Source organism: Eschrichtius robustus, chromosome 3 (genome assembly GCF_028021215.1).
Source record: "Eschrichtius robustus isolate mEscRob2 chromosome 3, mEscRob2.pri, whole genome shotgun sequence".
NCBI classification, from domain to species: Eukaryota; Metazoa; Chordata; class Mammalia; order Artiodactyla; family Eschrichtiidae; genus Eschrichtius; species Eschrichtius robustus.
The window spans coordinates 90,144,237-90,161,701 of NC_090826.1; the positions used below are offsets into that span (position 1 = coordinate 90,144,237).

Sequence of the window (17,465 nt, forward strand, 5' to 3'; positions counted from 1 at the left end):
CAAGAATTCACTATGGATTATTTAAAGTTGTTCATGACTATTATCCATGCCAGTAGAGATGTAGAGAAGATAGTATGGAAATGTAGGTAGGAGACACTCTTCTGAGACACAGTTTTGACAGTCTTCAGCACACTGAAGATAGTGAAAGCCAGAGCCTTGGTGAGAGGACATACACAAAGAAGAGGAAGGCATTTAGAACAGAGTTCTGGGATATCACAATATTTCTAGCACCCAGCAAAGGAGCCCAATAAGAAGCTATACATGGAATAGGAAAAATAGTGCAGTGTTAAGAAATCCTAAAGAAGAAAATGTTTTAACAAGGATGATGTACTGACCTCTGGGGAATACAGAGGTGTCTAGAAAATCAAAGAAATGACATGGAATTTGGCAGCAAGGAGTCATTGGTGATTACAAAAATGAAATGAAGAGAATGTTGAGATCAGAAGCTGAGTTGGAGTTGGTTTTGAAAAGACTGCACACCAAAGCAGCAGCTATAAAAGATTATTTTGAAGAAGAAGAAGCAGAGAAAAGAGGGTGAAGAAATATAAAGTTGTGGGGAAATTTTATTCTTGTGCTGATGTTACTATTGTTGCTTAACAAAGATTTGTTTGCCTTTATAAATAATCTAGTAGAGAGGGAGAAACTTATGATATGAAAGAGAATAATTAAATAAATGAATTTTATAAGCAAATGGTAGTTTAATCTATTTATTAACTATGCCTCTATCTTTTAACGGTTTTGTTGTTGTTGTTTGTCTCTCTGTTCTAACTTCCACAGTTTTCCAGGAAATGTTCTTTGTGTAGTATATTTCATCCAGGTTAGAATCCTGAGGTGGGTGTTAGGAGGTCTGGTTTCTAATCTGAGCCACAATATTCTCCAGGGTGGAGTTTCCTCATCTCTAAGATGGAAGTTCTGAAGCTTGACATTTTGTTGCTCTAAGGGAACATGGAATGGATATGGGATCAGTAGACATTTATGCTGATGGGGAGAAGGTGGTATTATTTGTGGTGGTTGTAAAACACACACATGTCATCAGGGTGATCATGATCATGGACATGATCATCATCTACCCTTACTCTTGGGAAGCAAAACACAGAAAGGGCTCTTGATGTTGATTTCTTCCCAGTAGGAGTTTCTCTTAAAAATAGTTATTAGAGTCCTAAGCTAAAATTCATCTTGTCAAATGATATTAGTAAAATTAGAGTTGCAGGAATTTATAAAAACTGGCCACTTTTTTATTTATAATTTGTGGTAGTATTAAGTAAACACAGGTATTCTCATTCTAACAGAGCACAGAAATTATAAAGTAAACAGTGAAAGTCATTTCCATTTATTGGTTCCCCCAAACTAGCTTTTGTTCAAATAAACATTATTTTTCTCACTTTACTCTCACTTTCTATGAGGACAAATGAAGCCAGACAGAAAGGATCATTTCCCCAAATGTGTGGAAGACAAATGTTCCTGCAAAAGTGGATGGCAAAGAAGGAAGTTGAGAGTCTTGCTTCATTGATTTTTTTCCTGCTATGCTCTTCTGTCTGCAGTGAGACACATGAAAATATTAGCATTTTATAATATATTACATGTGCACGGTTCTGTATGTTCAGAAAATATACTGAATGGGTAGTTGAGAAAAGTAACCATTTTAATACTCTGATGATTTTGAGACATTAACTTTTTTATTATCAGTTACAATCCATATTTATCAATAAGTAGCTCAGGAAAAGGTATCATTTGGGATTCAGCAGGAAGATCAGTTGTTTGGATCAATGAAGCGTAAAAACCATCTTTTTGTTTATTTCTTTAATATATAATTGTACTTTGTAATATTGTATACTGATAGCTCGGGATTTGAATCCTAAGGCCATGCCCATATAAATAAACTTAATGGAGTGGCAAATATGTTTATGAAAGAATGTTACTTCTTTTTACTTAAGGCCATTGGAGAACTCATGTAGCAAGAAGTAGATATGATTTGATCTTTAAAGTCTATCTATTAAAGCTACTTTAAGTTTTTCTCTACCATATGTTTGATACTGAAATCTATTTATATTATTTAACCTTTTATTTGTATGTCTAATCTTACCAACTATACTGCTGAAGGAAACGTGGGGATAAGAATGAACATAACAGATGCCATATTGCATGGCATGGAATGAGTTTTCAGTGGGTGTCTGGTAAATGCGATCAAGAATAATATGTGTCTAAATACCTCCACTTTCCAAAGTTAACACAATTTTACTCTTAAATTATTTTAAAAACTGCCTGAACTTTTTCTGAAATAAAGCTTATATTATGAACATATATTTAAGGAGAAGCCTATCTAACATCCAAACTAAATGGAGCTGAATTGCATTATGAAAACTGAATAATTTGGCTTGCCTCTGAAAACACAGGCTTTATATTGTTAAAAGGCTTATAATTTAGTTGTAATCTAGGAAAATTTAGGACATAAAAAGAAAGATAAACAATAAATCAATTTATGGTAAAACAGGATATACCAGTTACCCCAAAAATGTGCTAAAATCACTAGGGTCTCAGGGTTCCAGAAGAATGAATCATCATCAAGTGCATGGATACCAGAGAAATTGCATTCCATATTATAATCTGGAATTTTAGGAAGAATAGGACTCTTTGGTAAATGACTTATTTGAAGATCTCCTCAATTTAATCTGAGGAGGTATTCTTATAAATTTCTCCCATTATATTTCCAAGTTAAATCTCACTCTTCTTCATCCCAGGCACACAGTTTGACTTTCCTGTTAATTCTTTCTTTCACTGAGATTTTCACTGTCTCTTGCTTTAAGTACTAAGTACAGCCAAATATCAGGTGTTTTGGGAATGAAATACTGCATTGCCATTGAAGAAAGAACAGATGGCAACAAAAACAAGGATTAAAAAGAGACTGTGCTTTTGTTGTCTTTTTTCCCAAAAGATTTTTTGTTTTGTAAAAAATATAGATGTTTTATCTTTGACATACACTGATCTATTTCTTGAAAGCAACATAAAGCTTTTTATTTTAAAAATAATATTTGCTCTCAGAAACTCTGTAGACACCAATTTTTACCTGTTGTGTTTCAGATGTTTTATCACAGTCTATAGAGATTCAACTGGAACAAGACACAGATGATCCCTGACTTCTCAGAGCAAGGACAACTTGTCTATAAGGTAGTGAAGATTAAAGAAAAGGAAATGGGAATTTTCTGTAAAATATCTGAAGTGTCACGGGGGTGCGGTGGGGGCATGTGGGAGACTGTGCCAGGGGCATTCAACCATGTTAAGGAGCAATCAGAGAAGGCTCCACAGAAAAGCTGGTATCTGGTCTGTAAAATGAAAAAGCAAGCTTAGAATTTGGGTAGGTAAGGTAGGGAGGAAGAGTGTTCCATGAAAGGGGAGAGGAAGTTCAATGTCCAGGAGGTGAAGAAGCATGCACGATTGAGGAACTGAAAGGATTAAAATGACTAACGCTTAGAGTGAGTGCCTGGTGAGAATCTGAGAGAAAAGGGCTAGAGTTAGGCAGAATCCATGTCATCAAGACAAACGAGGCAAAGCTATTTAGAATTAATTTTAAAGGAAAATCACTTAAACAAGGTATAATATAATTCGATTTGCATGTCAAAAAGATTACTCTAAATTCCTAGTGTGGTAGAGAGGGAATGACTTCAGGCAAGGGGAGTGGTTAGGAGGCCATTGCGGTAATCCATTTGAGAGGTGATCAGTGGTGCTGTGGACTAGGGTGGTGGAAGTGTGAATGCAGAAAAGAGGTGGTTTTGAGAAATCGTGAGGGAGAGGGGAGATGTGGTGATTGCATGTGAGTGAAGTTCAAGGAAGAATCAAAAGTGACTCTGACTTCTTTCTTTCTACAGCAGTTGGGTTCTATTTACTGAGTTAAACTTACTGAGGTGTCCAGGGCGTTTCTCTATTATTAGGTACCCAACAAAACACATCCTGTGTGGGAAAGAAATCTCAGTCTTTGAACTCAGAAGGACTTGGGTTTAAAGTTGTTGCCTCCAACATGTACCTTTGGCAAATTAATTTAAGCTGTCTGAGTATCTATTTTCCATAAATTGCTAATAATAATACCTGACCCGAGTTCTTAGAGCAATTAGGACTAACACACATAAAAAACCTGGCATAGTGTCTGTCAAGCAGTAGGCTCTCAGCATTGCTGTAGTTACCTACTTATGTGCTTACTGTCCCCACTTTAATGCAAGCTTCCTGACAGTAGGAGGACACTGCCTGCTACTCATCTTTGTAGCCCCAAATACCTGGTTAAGTGCCAGTGCACACTGGGGAGTCAATAAATATTTGTTGAATGTACAAATAAGACTACTACCACGTAGACAATTTGGTTTCTCTTTTAAAACTAATTTGGCATAAACATGATAAAAATAGTAACCCAAGTTGAGATTACTTGTAATCTCAAATTTTGAATGCTACTGTTACTTCTGTTAAACATGAAGGCTCAAAACTGATTCTGTTAATAGATGGATGCATCCTGTACTTCACTAGATGGCACCAAACTATTGCCCTAAAATAGAACTAACCCGAGGAAGTGTTGCGGAGGGTTGGGGGGGGGGGGGTTGGGGGTGGAGGGCTGGAAACCTGGAAAGCCTGATTATAAGCTACATTAAATAGCTATTGGTGATCCCAGGGGGTGTGCAAGAGCTTCAGCTGTGCTTTTCCAGTCAAATTCTCACATGCATACAATTATATTTTGCATGTCTAGGAATGTGATATGTTTTAATTAAGCACAGGGGACTTTACACAGTCCCTCATAGAGAAAATTAAGCACTTTTAGGAAAGTACATTACTGTACCTCATTCAGGCCACTAGGATGCATTGCTGTTGAAGCATTTTTTCTAATTTCTATCTTCTCTAAAACTTTAATTCCCTAGTAGAAATAAGCTGAATGGTGCCCTAGTGGTCTCAATGACTTGTGATTCCTTCAGCACCTTATTAAGTTAAATTTTGCAGGCAATGACACTAGTTTGTTTTTTAGTTTCTTAAAATTCATGTGATGTGCACTGTGACATCTTCCCTAAAAGCAAATCCACTGAAAAGGTGAGTGGAAATGTATTCATCACGGCTGCAATTTTATTTTCTTTCCCCAGCCCATTTTTACCCTCTGCTAATTGGCTGTGTGTGTTTAGAGGCTTTTGTGAAGAATAAAGATGCCATTGATGGATGAGCCTTATTGCTCCTGTTACTATATTGCTGATGTCATAATTATCCAATATCCCACTCTAGATCTGAGCAGCATAGCAACTGGATTTTAGACCTTTTTGGAACATTGAACCCCTGATATGTTTTTTTTCCTCTACATTTCCTGTGAATGGTCCTGATGTTATTTAACATCTGTTTTCTGAGTCTGTGTGCTCTGATATTTTGATATTCAGGCCCTTATTTATGAGATACTGCCAGGCATGGAATTAAAAGAGTTCACAGAGATAACTTGGTCCCGTCTATACCAATTTTCAGGAATTGTAAAAACTAAGTAAAGTGTTAATCAAATTATAACTTAGTGCCACACAAAATTGTTTGTGTTTTCTTCTGTAAATATATGTGCCTTATCAGGTACTTCCTTTGAAACTGGAGTAATTCTTTTTTTAATGAAAAATATGAAGATTCACTTATGTATTTTTTCAGGAACCATGTGGCTTTAGATTTCACAGTGTTAGGGCTGTCTGTCTCTACCTGGACATGTTTTCTACATTGTAATTAAGCATTGTGGTCCAGTTGATAGACATCCTCTCTGCTCAAGAGAGTCTCAGTAAGTGGTTTTGATTAATTGACATAAGCATGGTATGATGGAGAAAAGTACCCAGTTCTTGGGACAAAAGCATAAATGAGTTAGAGTCATTGCTTGTGGCACTGGCCTCTGTACTAAGTGAATAGGGATCTGAGGGCCACTAATAATCTAAAGCATTATGATGTGAGAACTGTTTTCAATATTTTATAAGGTCATATCAGTTAACTCAAATAGCAATCATCTCATTAAATAAGAAAATTAAATGCTAGTTTTATTGCTGTTTGATATCTATATTGGTTGCTAGATTTTATATTTTTGATTAGTTAAAATAAAAATAAATGTTAACTAATTAATATAATTTATTTGACAGTCACAGTCTTTCAGACTCTGTGGTCCATGGGGGAAAATTAATAAAACAAGTCTGTGACATATATTACAGATCACAGTCCTGAGGCCTAAGGACACCATAGAGACATTATCCATGGTTCAGTAAGAAGGAATAGGATGAATCTGTGTCTACTTAGATTAACCCTCTTTGTCCCAAATATCATTTCTAATATTGGAGGAGATTCTGTGTTGGGAGTTATATGTGGGTTAGTAAAAACAAATTGAGAGTTATGAAAGAGCTGAGAGGAATGTAGAATTTCCTGACTGTGGTGGACATTATTTCTAGCTAAGTAAACTCAGACAGAGTGTATGTTAGAAGTGAAGTTCATTTGTAAAGTAGAGCAAATCCCAAGAGTTTTCCATGTTAATCCTTCAGAAGCATAACTGGCACACTTTCAGGTTCAAGGTGATTACTAGGTGTAGAACCTTTCTGTTGCCTGTCCTTGTTTATTAGTTGAGTCCATTTGTGCTAAGTAGGTGCCTGGACTTAGCATACAAAGCCAATGGCTTGGGTTTATTGTGAGATACTAGGAATGACAGAGTGAATAGATTCTCAAGGTCTTCAATGGTTCATCAACAACAAATGGACCTCTTCCAAATCAAATCAAAGCCCTACACAGATTAGTCCTATGTACTGTCATTTACGGAATATCTTTACCCAGATATGTTATGGGCTAATAAATATGCATTTGAATACTCCTTTGCACCCCTAAAGTAACTTTTAGGTATTGAGAGCACTAAAACAATTCTTGGTTTGGGATTTTCTTCTTGTTTGGTGCAGACATCATCTGGCAAGCTATAAAATGAATCTGTGCATTGAACTAAAAGTATTTCTTGATTAAAAAAGAATAAAATAGGACAGCAGAATTTCTTTATGCAGTAATATTTACCTATTTTCTGTTAGCAATAAACTCCACAACTTGAATTATAAAAGCACACCATGTAAGGGAGTTTTTAAGTGCTGTATTAAATAAATGACTTTTCCCTTGCTTAATCTTAATCAGTCCTATGCCATCTTGACACAAATATTTGGCTAAAAGAGATCATTGTTTTGCAAGTAAAGGGGATTGTTCTCTGCTACTTGTTGAAATACCTAATATTTACTCTGTTGAAAGTTTAGAAATTGTTACTATGACTGCTTATAGAATTAATTTATTCAGCAAATATTTACTGAGTAACTTTTCTTAGTTTTCTAGGCATTGGGAGATACAGTATTTAGAGTGAATATCATAGACGTACTTATTCTTATGGAACAGAAGTCTAGCAAAAGAGACATCCAATAACACACAAAATGATAATGAAACATGAAAAGTCCAATCATTGGTGAGATTTCAAGATTTGAGAGCACCTAGCAGGGATGCAGAGGATACATGGGTAGGGCAGTGAAAATTCAGGTGACATTACATTTAAACTGAGACCTGCAAAATGAATAGGAGTCTGTCACATGTGGCAGGTGAAAGTATGTTTATTGATAAAGCAAGGATAAACAGGGGAAAGAGTGTTTCAGGAGAAGGAACAAACAGCTTCTCAGTATGGCCCCATGGTTAGATTGCAGAGCACATGTGACTGGGACATAGTGTATGAGGGGAGAAATGGCAGGACCTAAGATGGGAGTTGTAGGGAGTGCCACAATGAAGGGCCTCCTAAGCCATGGGCTGTATCCTAGGGCATAAGGGATTCATAGGAAATTTTAAATAGAGGAAAATAATTTCAGACTTGTACTTAAAAAAAATCCCTTTGGCAATAATGTGGACAGTGGGTAGAGAAGAGCAAGTCATGGAATCTATTGGAGTCATGATTATTAGGAAACCAGTTATAGGTGAAGAAGTATGGGCCTTGCATGATGAGAAATAAGGAGCTGAGGATTGCTGCACGTGTGTTTAGCCTTAGGAGTTTATGTTACTGCCTTCTGATAAATTCTGTTGGATTCTCTTGGAAATCCTGAGATGACTGCAGTGGGGCCTCCGATGTGGTGATTCCCCACTTTGTTTTGAGGCTGTGATTACTGAATGCAACATATTGTATTTTAGCTATCTTTTTTTTATCATTTGGATTGAATCTGTAAAATAAATAGTCTTTAAACTATTTTTGTAAGTCATCCAAATTTTATTTTGTGTTTACATTTATGCTCTGAATGTTTCTTTACTAGAAATTCTTTACTCCTCTTCCCAGTTTATTTCCTATTCCAGAAAAGTTTTTCTTACATTGAGAGAACACTTTCTATGGTTGTTGAGTCCCCCTCACCTAACACCATCATATCACAGCATGTCAACAACTAAAATACTATTCCTAAATGAATTTACAATCCCTCTTAGTCAATTCATGAACACTTATTTATTTCACATTGTTACAAACTAGTCCCATGATGACTTCAACTGAGTGGCAATGGAAAAGTTTGTAAACTCAGACCAGGTGGAACCACACATTTTAGGAGTCAAAAATTAAAGTTCATTCCCCATGTCACATGCTTGGCCCCTTGTAGAGTAGTGACTATGTATTTGAGTAGGTACCTCCTTTTTATTTCTGGAGTGGATCAGAGCAGCAGATGGCAGCTCTGCATAGTAGAGAAATTGTATTCATTTCCTTATCATTGCTGTTTCACATTTGGTCCCAGGGCAATGGCCTTTTCCCCAGTCTCTAACTTTCTCTACTGCCAGAAATGACGTTCCTCTTCCGTGGCCACACAGTGATTGACCGTCACTGATAATCTGTTTGGAATAAAGCCTGTTTCCATTAGTGTGGCCAATAGCATTGCTGTATTTGCCAGACCTCTTATTTCAAGCCACCGCGGTTAACAGGGTGCTCTGAAAATCAGGCAACTGTTAATCAGATAACCTTGAATAACCAGGCCTGCTTAAGCCATCAAGGAACACATATTTTACACTTAGAAAGCAGGTACTAGTTTCCCTAGAATTAGGAATTCATGACTATTTCCAAAATGTAAGAATGCAGTTGTCATTGAAACTGCTTAAAAACACAACCTGGACAGATGGAATTGTTCTACTCACTTAGCTTTTTCATGCAGTCACGAAGTCTGGTTTCCAAGCTAAGCACCCTTTGATGTAGTTCCTCATAGTCATAGGCTCCAATTTCCTCCTGAATTCCAGTGAGGACGGCAGACAGATTCCGGATTTCCTCCTTGAACTGGGTGATTAACTTGGCATCTGTCTTGTACTGTTCTAGCACAGGAATCAAGGGCAGGAGCTCGTCCATCTTCTCTTTCAACTCCTGTGAAAAGCAGCCAATTATTCATGAGAGTCATTTAAACAGATCAAACAGCAACATTCTTTTTCACATGATACTTAAGGGAGATTATTAAGACAGATTCACAATTGCTTATTGATTTTTGATTGAAATTGTGTATTTCGTGAGAATGTTATTTCGTGAGAATGTAAGTGGCTACATGATCATTAATAGTAAATCCACTTATCTCAGCTTTTCAATACAAGAACACCTCTTTAAATGGTTACTTGCTTATGAAACAGATTGATGCTTATCATAATTACAAAACTTCCTATGGTAGCAGTTCTGGGTTTATGTACTATCTTGCTTTCTGGTGGCATTTAAAAAAGTGAACAATGCATTATTTAGTTAGGAAATAGAAGCAGGGTCCATCTTCTAGTTACGAATTATTAGAAATAGGTCAAATATCCTGTTTTAGTCTATTTACCCATTAACTAATTATTAATAATATAGGGGTACTTACAGGAAATTTTGGATCCTGGAACAGCTTTTGCCTAACAGAATTTTTCCAACTTTGGGCTTCCACCACTCTGTCCTTCTACTCCTCCCTCTTTTTAATATCCTTCTTAGCACAGCATCATTAGGAAGGTAAGTTCAGCAAGTATAGTAAATCATGCAAGGCTTTTCAAAGCTCAAAGAAATGTATGTTGCTGTTTACTATTTTGAATTATTACGCATTCTCCGACTTCATTTGCCTTAGCAAAGATAATTTAGAGCTCTTTATGTAAGGCAGAGTTGCTTACCAATGTAGTGAAATTAACTCTTTCAGGGGCTAAGGTGCTCATAATTTACGTAATAAAAGAGCACAGAGTTGTTTGAAACCGAAACGTTGATTTTGGTCTAGAGAACAAGAAGTATACTTTGCCAACACTGTTTCCCTCACTCCTATCTTGGGACTGAGCCAAACCTGCAGTTTCACTTTCAGTTTCTGAACGTGTCACCTTTTTTTCCTTTCTTTTAACTTGGTGGTGGTCAGTGAAAACATTTTATGAGTTTGATTCAGTTGTGAGTTTATTGCAATCTATCGCATTCGCTGAAGAGCTGTCACTGCTATGATCATAGCAGAAACCGCGCTGTATACTAACGAATTTAAGGAGCTGAAAACTGCATTTTACAATTACATTTAGAACATGTTATCACTATCAATGCATTAAGATAGCAGGAGCTCCCATTGCCACCCTGATTTATGGGCTTGTGTATCTTGGGGGGAATTTCCACTTGTTCTGTAAGATTGGAATACTTAGAATTTGTCTGTATGTCCATGTTGAGTGGGAGGGGACAGAGAGTCTTAATAATGAGAAAGATTGATAAATATCACAGTCAAAAGGCAGAATTGCACAGCTTTGCTCATTTTAGTGGCTCCTTTTGAAATAAACTTCTTATTAGTTTGAGCATTTTTTGCTATCCCTAAAGGAAGACACAGTTGCTTCATTAGGATTTTAATGAGAAGAGTTCTGATGGTACCATTTGCTGCGTATTATAGCAACTGTTACAATGAAGAGTTTTATATTCTAGTATGGGAATGTTGAAAAGAGAGTAATTCAGTGTCACAATTTTGGTGGCATTTTATTTCCCCTGAGCTAAAAATTATATATATGTGTGTGTGTGTGTGTGTGTGTGTGTGTGTATATATATATAAATGAATTTTGGGGTCTTTTCAAAAATTTATAATTCAATTATTGGCAGTCGATTCTAACTCTGGACACTTGTCAGAGAGCAATAGAAAGTCCAACTGATGTACATATCAAATACTTAAAAGATTAAAGTAGAATAACACAGATCTGTGCTTACTTATCCTTTCTAGAATTTCATTTTCTACTGTTGCTCTTATAGCAAAGTGTATACCTAGACTATCTTACCCAACCAAGATTTCTTCATGTAAGAATGATAGTCTCAAGTATGATAACTAGAACAAGCTATTTTATCATAAAGAATATAGAAGACACAACCTACTTAGATTTTTTGATAAGCTGAAAAGGGTGTGCCAGAGGAGGATTTTCTTCCAATTTAAAAGTATTCTTCAATGTTAAACTTACTTTTGGAGTGTTCCATTTCTTCTTCTCATATATGGCACCTCAGCAGCTAGAGCAAAATCTGACTCATGATAGGACTTGGTGAATAAATACATTTAACAAGCATATCTTGAGCATTTAATTATTATTATTAAATTTAATTCAGAGAGCTATAGTCTACTTGGAGAGGTAATATAGCATTGGTATTAGGAGGCTTAACTCGGGAGCTGGACTTTGTAGTTCTGATACATATTAGATATACGATCCTGGACGAATTGCGTAATTTCTTTGTACATCAGTTTCTTCATGTGAATGATGGGAATAAACACAGTGTCTACCTTATAGGCTTGTTGTGAGGATTAGATTAGTTAATATATAGTATATTTAAAGTGCTTGGAACTATGTGTTGAATATGTGTAATTCTTCAAGAAAATGATGTTATTATCATTATTGCTATTTGGAGTTTGACATACAAGTTCAGTATCCACGTGGATTACATGAACTAGGAAAATCAAAATCATCATGTTCTATGGAGCTGCCTAAAAATTAAGTTTTCTTATTGGTGGCTTCGCTTCTGCTAGGCAAACTTATAGAATAGGCAATTTTCTCTTTTTTTTTCCTTTCAGCCTTGTATCTTTTTGTTTCTTTGTCTCTTCTCTTCTCCCATAAGTTCCCATAGATGCACACGCGTCATCATTTGTCACCAACTCTGCCAGCCCTGGTACTTGCAAGCTGTCCCTTGGCGTCACAGAGTTCTGTATTGTCCATCTGAGCTTGAATGATTTTCACTCTGAGCCAGAAACCCCGAGCTTCTCTCCTTCTGTCCCCCTTCCTTTCTGGGAATGCTCCCTATGTGCCGTAAGTACCGGCTGATCATTCCTGCTTTGTTGATAGCCTCAGCATCGCATCAGGCTCACGGTATTGCTCTATCGTCTACACCCTAACCCTGAATATTGAAAATTGGCATTGAACATCTTTTGGTTTTCTTGATCTCCTCTGTAATTTAGTATTTTCTGGGGAGGAAAGTGGGAACTAGTCCAAAACCGTTTTCTTGAATATTGCCAAGTCTTGTAGCTCTTCCCCTGAACTTCTCTAAACAAAATTAAGAAAAGTTAATAATTCTTCCCTTTGTGCCATTTTGATGTTTATGCCTCTTTTTACTGTCAAATTTTACCTGCCTGTTTGTTAGTTGTCTTTCATAGAAGAGAGATTATGTATTATATACCCAGCAGAGGGCCCAACACTGCCTTGTACACAGTATATGCTCAATAAATATTGGTTAAAATTAATTTATTTGCTTTTCAGCCTTATACTCTTCTGTGTTTACCATTCCCCCATAATTTCTCTATTCTTCTAGTTTACTCATTCTCTTATTTCCAATAATCTTTAAATTTATTTTTATTCTAGGCCTTGATCTAATTTGTTATCATTTCTTAACCTTCTGGCTTTGCTTACTTCTCTCTTCAATTTAATCTCATGATTCGTCACTTTAGCCCCCTCTCTTGTCAATACCCTAAACTTTCTTACCCTCTTGTCCTTCTGTTTTACCTTTCTGGGAAAACTTTAAAACTGGTTCAGTGCAAGATTTTATTTTATTTTATTTTTTTTAAAGAAATTCACGTTATTTAATTAATTTATTTATTTATTTATTTATGACTGTGTTGAGTCTTCGTTTCTGTGCGAGGGCTTTCTCTAGTTGAAGCAAGTGGGGACCACTCTTCATCGCGGTGCGCGGGCCTCTCACCATCGCGGCCTCTCTTGTTGCGGAGCACAGGCTCCAGACGCGCAGGCTCAGTAATTGTGGCTCACGGGCCCAGTTGCTCCGTGGCATGTGGGATCTTCCCAGACCAGGGCTCGAACCCGTGTCCCCTGCATTGGCAGACAGACTCTCAACCACTGCGCCACGAGGGAAGCCCAAGATTGTTTTTTACACCTTTCTACTCAGGCTCCTGAGCACCACTGAAGAAAATTACAAAACCATGCTAATTTCTGCCATATTAAACTGTGTCATGCAGAGACCCTGTTTCATGTCCCTGACTAGCTCCCTGCCAATCATAATTTTGTATGAAAAGCACTTCTAATGTTTGACCAAGAACTTGGATTCAGGCCCACTCCCTCACCATTAGCAGTGTATCTCACTTCCTAACTGGCAGGGAAAGCAGAGGCTATTATGCTTGTAAAATCACAGTATGTTTTATAAACTATGTGCTATGCCTTTGTAAGGCAGACTATTTCTTTTTAATAGAAGCTCAAATAGCATTATCATAGATTTTATTTTAATCTATGACAGTGTCATACATAGTTAATAAAAATCCACATAGCATGCTTAACAGCATTGTTTCTCCATTTTCAGTGTTTCTAGATAATTACCAATAAACAGCTTAAAGTCTAAAAAAATACTTTTTTGTGGGACTTCCCTGGTTGCGCAGTGGTTAAGAATCCGCCTACCAATGCAGGTGACACGGGTTTGAGCCGTGGTCTCGGAAAATCCCACATGCCGCGGAGCAACTAAGCCCGTGCACCACAACTACTGAGCCCATGTGCCACAACTACTGAAGCCTGTGCTCCTAGAGCCTGTGCTCCACAACAAGAGAAGCCCGCGCACCGCAACGAAGAGTAGCCCCCGCTCGCTGCAACTAGAGAGAGCCACGCGCAGCCACGAAGACCCAATGCAGCCAAAAAAATAAATAAAAAAATAAACAAAATAAAATAAATAAATACTTTTTGTATCAAATTGTGAAACAACCCTTGTTTATGTGCTGTTAATAATGGTATTATTGCCTCTTTTAATAATTCATATTCTCTGTATTTCTCCTCATATTAGCAAGGCATAAAATCATCAGAAAATCTTTGATAAATTTAATTATTAATTTTCCTAGATTGACCATTGTTATACATATTGAAATGCCTTTAAATCTATCCAGAATCTCTGCCTAGCTCTAGGAGGGTAAAGCTCTTTTTATAGCAAGTCTTCTATGCATTCCTACCAGCTAATGGTCAGTTTCAGTGGAGAGATGATTGATGTCCCCAGTGAATTTTGAACCTTGCATATATGGGCTGATGTACAGTTATTTCTAGCTGAGTGCCATGGTGGCTGTCCATCATACTCAGTGTCTCATTTGGACTGACAAGATTGCTGAAGTCAAACTTACTTGAAAATGCTTGGTCATTAGTGTCTTCCGGTCATCTTCAATCTGCCGAAACTTGGCCTTCAGCCCTTTCATTTGGGTTTCCATTTTTAGAACATATTGGAAATCTCTCTGAGTTCTCAAGTTTAAGACTTCAATAGACTGAGACATGTTTTGAACCTGTTAAACAAGAACATTGGCGTTATTGTCTTTTTACAGGTATATACAGTCACTACTGAAGTAGCAAAAATGACATTAACATTAAAAACTGGAAGTGCCAAATCCATAATTGCATTTCCACAGGACATACTTTCAGAAGACTAATTCTTCATGATAAACATTCAAATAATTTAGCAAAAGAAAACTGTACCTAGGCAGGAAATAATAAAATGGACATTCTAGCATTAGAAATGACTAAATATTAATAAGATTTTGATATATCAGAAAAATAAATTTAAAAAATAGAATATTCATTCCAGGGCTTAGTAAGCTTATCATGGCTCAATCTGTTAAATGTTAAGATAAGTTGTTTCTTTAAGTACTGACTCTGACTTCCTCAGGGTCTGGGATGCTTAGCAATTGTGGATGGTGGTGAAGTGTCTAACAGATCTAGCGTGCATTCATTCCAGTACAGTTACTTCAAGCTGCATCTGAAGTACTCCCAGGGGTGAGGCTGAACTGAGCAAGATGAGTGGTGGTAGCGTTGGGACACCTCCTAACTCAGAGACCATACTGTTTAAGAGACTTGGAAATTGGCCACTGCATTAAGTGTTTGGTAGATAGGCAATAAATATATGTTAAGGTGATGGCACCATCCGAAGTTCATTGAGCCCCAGGCTATTTAGAAGTGGGAAATAGGTGACCTATAAAGCATGTAGAAATGAGGAAAGAAAGACTACTCTAATTCTTATGGCAGCAGAATCTGGAAAACAAAGTGAAAGCCTCTAATAGGAGGAGAGCTATTAAATGAGTTGAGGAGTAGAATATGACTAAACTAATTTAAAGGATACAATAGAGCTCTATACTTTGGTACTCACAGTATTGTCTACAGAGCAACAACTTGGCATCACCTGTGAGCCTGTCAGAAATGCAGAATCTTGGGGCCCAACCCAGAGCTACTGAGGCAGACTCTTCATTTTATCAAGATTCCCTAAGTGATTCTTATGTTTATACATTTTAAGAAACATTGCTTAACATGGAGGAATATCCATGAGAAAAGTAAGTGAGAAAAGCAAATGTAAAGATCTTAATATAATTTGAATCCTTTTATTCTAAATAAAATTCACCTCTCTCCCGCTCTCTCTCTTTCTCTCATTATGTCTCACACGTACACACACACACACACACACACACACACACACACACTTGAGCACACATATGTAAAAGAAAGCAGTATATAAGCAAAAAACATGGAGAAAGATATGGAAGGATTAGAAGGATACATATTAGGTGATTAAAATTAGTTTTCTGGTGGGGGGTGGTAAGGTGTGGGTGAGAGAAGAAGTAACAAAATAAATATTGTAGAAAGAGGTCCCTGGTAAATATTGTATATAAATTCATTTGCATAGAATTATATTTTATATTCATAAATGAATACATGAAAGCATGGGCTCAAAAAATGGGATTTCAGATGAGTTTTACCTCATTTCATATATTTTTATGTGTTATTCCATGTATTTTAAAATAAACAAGTATTATTTATGTAACACATAAAAAAGTTATTTTCATTGTAAAACCTTGTGAGTTACAAATAAGGAAGGGATTTTTTCAGAGACAATTTCTGTCATCAGGTAAGTCACAAAGCTTAGTGGACCAGCTGGCTTTAAAGAGCCCGTTGTCAATATATTCCTCAGCAATGGAACATTCAGAAAAGGCAGTGAATTCTGCTGCCTTGGCTTGCCTCAGTTCCTCCACTTGTTTTTTGTTTTTTTTTTTTTTGTCAGAGAAGGTCATATTTTTCTGTTTCTTTTTCTGCTGTCTTGATCCATAGTCCTGTCCTTTATAAACCCTGTCTTTTCGGGACATACTACAGTCTAGCTTATATTAAATCTAATTGTGTAATGTGTGTGAATGGGAAACAGAAAAGTGGCTGCCCTTCTGTAAACTCATTGAGGTTAGAATCTGTGTCTTATTCATACCTTTTATTCCCATGACCTTACACAGAACTAGGCGCAGAATAATTGCTCAAATATTTATTGGGTAAAATTATCTTAGGCTTCCAACAGTAGTAATATGTAACAAGTATTTTAATATTTTAACAAAAGTATCTTTCTCCTGTCACTGGTTTGTCTATAGTATTACATGACCCTCAAATATTTCTTAATTTCCTGTCATTCATACATTCAGAAAGCTTCATTTAAAAAAAACTTTGATGCAGCACAGAATTACTGAGGCAACATTGAAAGCATGGTAACTGCATCTTGGATGAATGCAATGCTTTCAAAATAATTTTCAACTCCATTATGGTTAAGCATGAACAAAGAAAAGCCATTTGTGTTAAAGAAACTATTTACACATTTAAATATGGCATTTGTCTATGAAAACACACATCTCTGGCATGTCCAATATTTTCCTAGGAATTCTGTGTACTTAGGCAGAATCCATACAATTAGAAAACGATAGGCAAGTGAGATATCCTGCATAAAGTTAAAACAGCCTCTCTTATTTTGCCTCTAACTTACCCTATCAATTTAATTTTCAACTTTATTTGTGTTATGCGAAAATGCACTGAGAGAATTTTTGCTGAGACTTGATTGTGACCTTCAAGCAGAATCATGTAAAATTATAAGAGCTACATTTGGGGTGATAGCTAGAGATGGAGCTGTCTAACTGGGGAGGATGGTTCTGGGCTGCCTTTTGCTTTTCCTGCTGGCTGTACCTAGGACTGTTTAGTTTCCCACTGGTTATGGAGACCCACTGAGAATCAGTTTCCTGGTGATACTTGAG

At 36.6% G+C, this 17,465-nt stretch overlaps 1 protein-coding gene across 1 annotated transcript in view; it reads right to left on the reverse strand.

Annotated features, from left to right (window-relative positions):
* OLFM3 (olfactomedin 3) overlaps window positions 1-17,465 on the reverse strand; it is a 191,596-nt gene that overhangs the window by 23,010 nt on the left and 151,121 nt on the right. Inside the window, exons 3-4 of the mRNA XM_068538088.1 lie at window positions 14,544-14,699; window positions 9,145-9,364 (exon numbers count right to left, since the gene is read on the reverse strand). Coding sequence (XP_068394189.1) covers window positions 9,145-9,364; window positions 14,544-14,699 — 376 coding nt within the window. The remainder of the gene's footprint in view (window positions 1-9,144; window positions 9,365-14,543; window positions 14,700-17,465) is intronic.